The 3,417-nt window shown below is 45.0% G+C and overlaps 1 protein-coding gene across 1 annotated transcript in view; it reads right to left on the bottom strand.

Annotated features, from left to right (window-relative positions):
* KRT40 (keratin 40, type I) overlaps positions 1 to 2,314 on the bottom strand; it is a 4,602-nt gene extending 2,288 nt beyond the window's left edge. Inside the window, exons 1-3 of the mRNA XM_004684968.1 lie at positions 1,868 to 2,314; positions 1,186 to 1,268; positions 525 to 681 (exon numbers count right to left, since the gene is read on the bottom strand). Of these exons, the coding sequence (XP_004685025.1) occupies positions 525 to 681; positions 1,186 to 1,268; positions 1,868 to 2,314 (687 nt within the window). The remainder of the gene's footprint in view (positions 1 to 524; positions 682 to 1,185; positions 1,269 to 1,867) is intronic.
* Positions 2,315 to 3,417: the final 1,103 nt, after the last annotated feature.

Here is a 3,417-nt window from a genome sequence, read left to right as displayed (position 1 = left end):
TATATATGTATGTATGTGTATATATATATATATATATATATATATATATATATATATATAATAAAGCTTATAAAAGCCCCAGGCACATGGAAAGGTCTCGAGATGTTAGCAAACATCCAAAGGGAAAATGGACTTTGTCACATTACACGGCTTTTTTTTTTTTTTTGCCAGTTTCATCAACATGGGATAACCATATACTTTTAAGTGTAATTAATTAGAAAATCGTTTCAGCCCGACTGTCCCCTGAATCTTTATCCCCTGTTGGAAAGAGCCTTCAGCTATTTTGCAGCCAAGTTTTCAGGCCCGATGGGTCAAAAGTGGGGAGGCAGAAAGCCTCCAGGGAGCGCGGTCTGTGGCGTTCCTTCCCACACAGAAGCAGGAACCAGCCGATACCCAGACACACCTTGGCGAGTAGTAATTTTGTTCCAGCTTAATTTAAACACCTACTGCTGAGGGCGCTCTGGAGCCACAATATGGAATCTGTCCTCTGTGTCACTCTTGAGCAGCTTCGCCACCTCTCTTACCTCTTCGTGGTTTTTCTTCAGGCACAGCAGGTCATCTTTCAGAGACTCCACGTGGGCCTCCAGGTCAGCTTTGCACGTGGTCAGCTCTTCCAGGATCCCGCGCAGACCGCTGATGTCGGCCTCCACCAGCTGGCGGAGAGACAGTTCAGACTCGTACCTTTCACCGCAAAAGAGACAGAGCCGGGCTTATTTGGCTGGGCGCGGCGACCGAGCAGGGGCATCCCGGGGTTGCAGGGCTCACGGCGGCCATGCTCCCGGTCGCCTTTTGCATCACCACTAGGACAACCTTGAGCCTAGCCAGTGTGCTGGGCTAGCAAAAACATTCTATATTTTCGGGATAAAGATGAACTGGGCAGACGCACTAAACAGAACAAAAGGCAACTGGAAGAAGGCAGTTGGTCGCAGCCTGGAAGGGAGGGGAGGGTGGGCAGACCTGGTGAAAGGAGCCCACTATAGGGTGAGGGATAGAACTGCACTTTCCGTGGGGAATTCAGCCCAGGCACACACGTGTTGCCTCTTAGGAATGCACACGTGAAACAGGGTGCTATGTTGCCATTTTAGCAAAACATAGTGAAATTTTACCGTTTTCTAGAGATTATTTCTGATGGGGTGTGTGTGTGTTGGGGGGACAGGAATTATTGTCAGTTTCAAATCTACTTACCTTGACTGAAAGTCATCAGCAGCCAGTTTGCAGTTGTCCAGCTGTACGGCAAGTCTACAATTTTCTGCCTTTGTGCACAGGATCTGGGAAAGAAGTTGTTAAGTAATAAGTGGCCATTATTTATCTTTTAAGAGTCTCTGTAAGAAAGTCTACTTTTCTCGTTAGCCATGTCACTTCATGAAGAAAAAGCAATGCCAACTTATTCCCCAAACAAAATAGAAAGAGAAAGAGGCCCTAAGGGCCTTTTGACATTCTAAGCACTTAAGACATTTTGCAGTTTGGCTTGGGAGTTGAAAGCAGCTAAATTTCTGCCATAATGGTTGGCACTGGGATTACATGAAGCCCATGAAATAAAAATGTGTCAATAAGAAAAGGAAAGAGGCATTAGGTGAAATGATCTGATTACAAAGATGACATTTCAATATTGATGCAAAAGTCATATCAAGGTGCCATTGCACTGGACGGAACATGGTTTTGCCTCATTTTCTACATAACCCAAGGCAGCGTGGGGGACAGAGCTGCTGAGTCCTGACTTCCCGCACAGCGCCCTGCCCTCTGCTCCGCTTCCCTCTTGGGAGTCCTTTTTCTCACATGTCCCTGCACAGAACAGCCTCTTCTAATATAAAGATAATGCAAATCCCAGATGGGTAAGGTGGAGCATGAGGGCCCGGGGAGCCCAGACCTTTTGTTGGAGATCTTCAATGGTGTCGAAGAAGTGCTGATAGTCAGGGCACACCATTGGGATATCGTCCTCACATTGCTCTCGGATCCTGCACTCCAGCTCTGCGTTCATCTCCTCCAGGGCACGCACCTTCTCCAGATAGTTAGCAAGTCTGTCATTCAGGAACTGCATCGTCTCCTTCTCGTTGCTGTTGAACACCCCGTCCTCGCACCAAGCACAGGTCCCCACCACACACGGAATATTACAGCTCCCGGCAAAGTAGCAAGGTGCCAGGTAACCGCTTGTCAAGCAAGACCTGGGGAGGAAGTTAGGGGTCTGGCATCTAGGGTTTGCACAGGCGCTGGGGAGGCACGTGGTTTCCACACAACAGGTTGAAGCAGAAGTGCAATCAGGAGCCCCGATGCAGGCATCGGAGCAGCAGCACATGGCGGGGCAGTCGGAGGTCATCCTAGTCAAAGCGAAGAACAAAGGGCAGCTGCAAAGCACTAGCTGTCTGACTCCAAAAGTCTGCTGTGGTCCTGAGACTTTTATATAGCCCCACAAATGGGTATTTACAGAATGCACCGGATGTTTTCTTTATCATTGTCCTGCCAGTTTCCATGTAAACATTTCATTAGTGTTGTTTATTTGTTGAGGAGGAGTTACAGGCCTCATAAATGAGACCTAAGTTCAGGTTACTAACAGGGCACCATTTCCATGTGTCTGTAGGGTAAAACACAGGGGCCAGAAATTCTTCCCAGGAACAAACATTGTTCTTTTGACAGAATAAGGAAAGAAGGAGGGAATTTGGCTCACTAGTCATTATTCCTACAACCCATTGCAAATAAGAAAAAAAATAGTCCCAGAGATTTTGATTCTGTGCAAGGAAAATTATTGATGTCTCCTTTTAAATTAATATTGTTGCTCGTTAGCTACCATTTATTGTGCAACCACCATAAAAATGTCCTGTGTGATTAACTATTCTTTGCAGTGTTTTTGTGACCTTGCTGTGCTCATATGGTAGAGAAGTGAGGTATGTACTAGGTTTAAGTATGTGTGTGTTCATGCATGCCTTATCTGCATATATGCAAATTGAGAAGTCCCTTTACATAACTGAGATGCATATCCTCCAAGCCAACATTTAACCTGGTTATCAAGACCTGAGATTGTGATCTTTGATTTCCTGAAATCTGCCTTATTCACATTCCCCTCCTGTCATTTTTAGATGAGGAATATGGGTTTTCACCTGTATCTTCAATAAGAGTGAAATATAAATTCTAAGTTGCAATCTTTTGGTTACTGGGAAACTCTTGTTATCTTTCAGAGTAGGGGCATGAGAGCTACGGAAGGCTTTTCTTCTGAGATAGGAACCTGATTTCTTGTATGTTTGTATATGTGTTTACATGTATATATATGTTTACATGTATACAATGTATATATGCACTTTTGAAGACTATAGTTTCATGAAACGTAAAATACTGGAACTATTTTGTATTTAGGTTTCAGACCAGAAGTTCCACCGAGTGAAATCTCTGTTGAACTAGTGGGTAGACAGGGATTGAGCTGTCTTC

This window comes from Condylura cristata, unplaced genomic scaffold (genome assembly GCF_000260355.1).
Source record: "Condylura cristata isolate star-nosed mole 26May11 unplaced genomic scaffold, ConCri1.0 scaffold00017, whole genome shotgun sequence".
Classification (NCBI taxonomy): Eukaryota; Metazoa; Chordata; class Mammalia; order Eulipotyphla; family Talpidae; genus Condylura; species Condylura cristata.
This window is presented reverse-complemented; position numbering and strand designations above follow the sequence as displayed.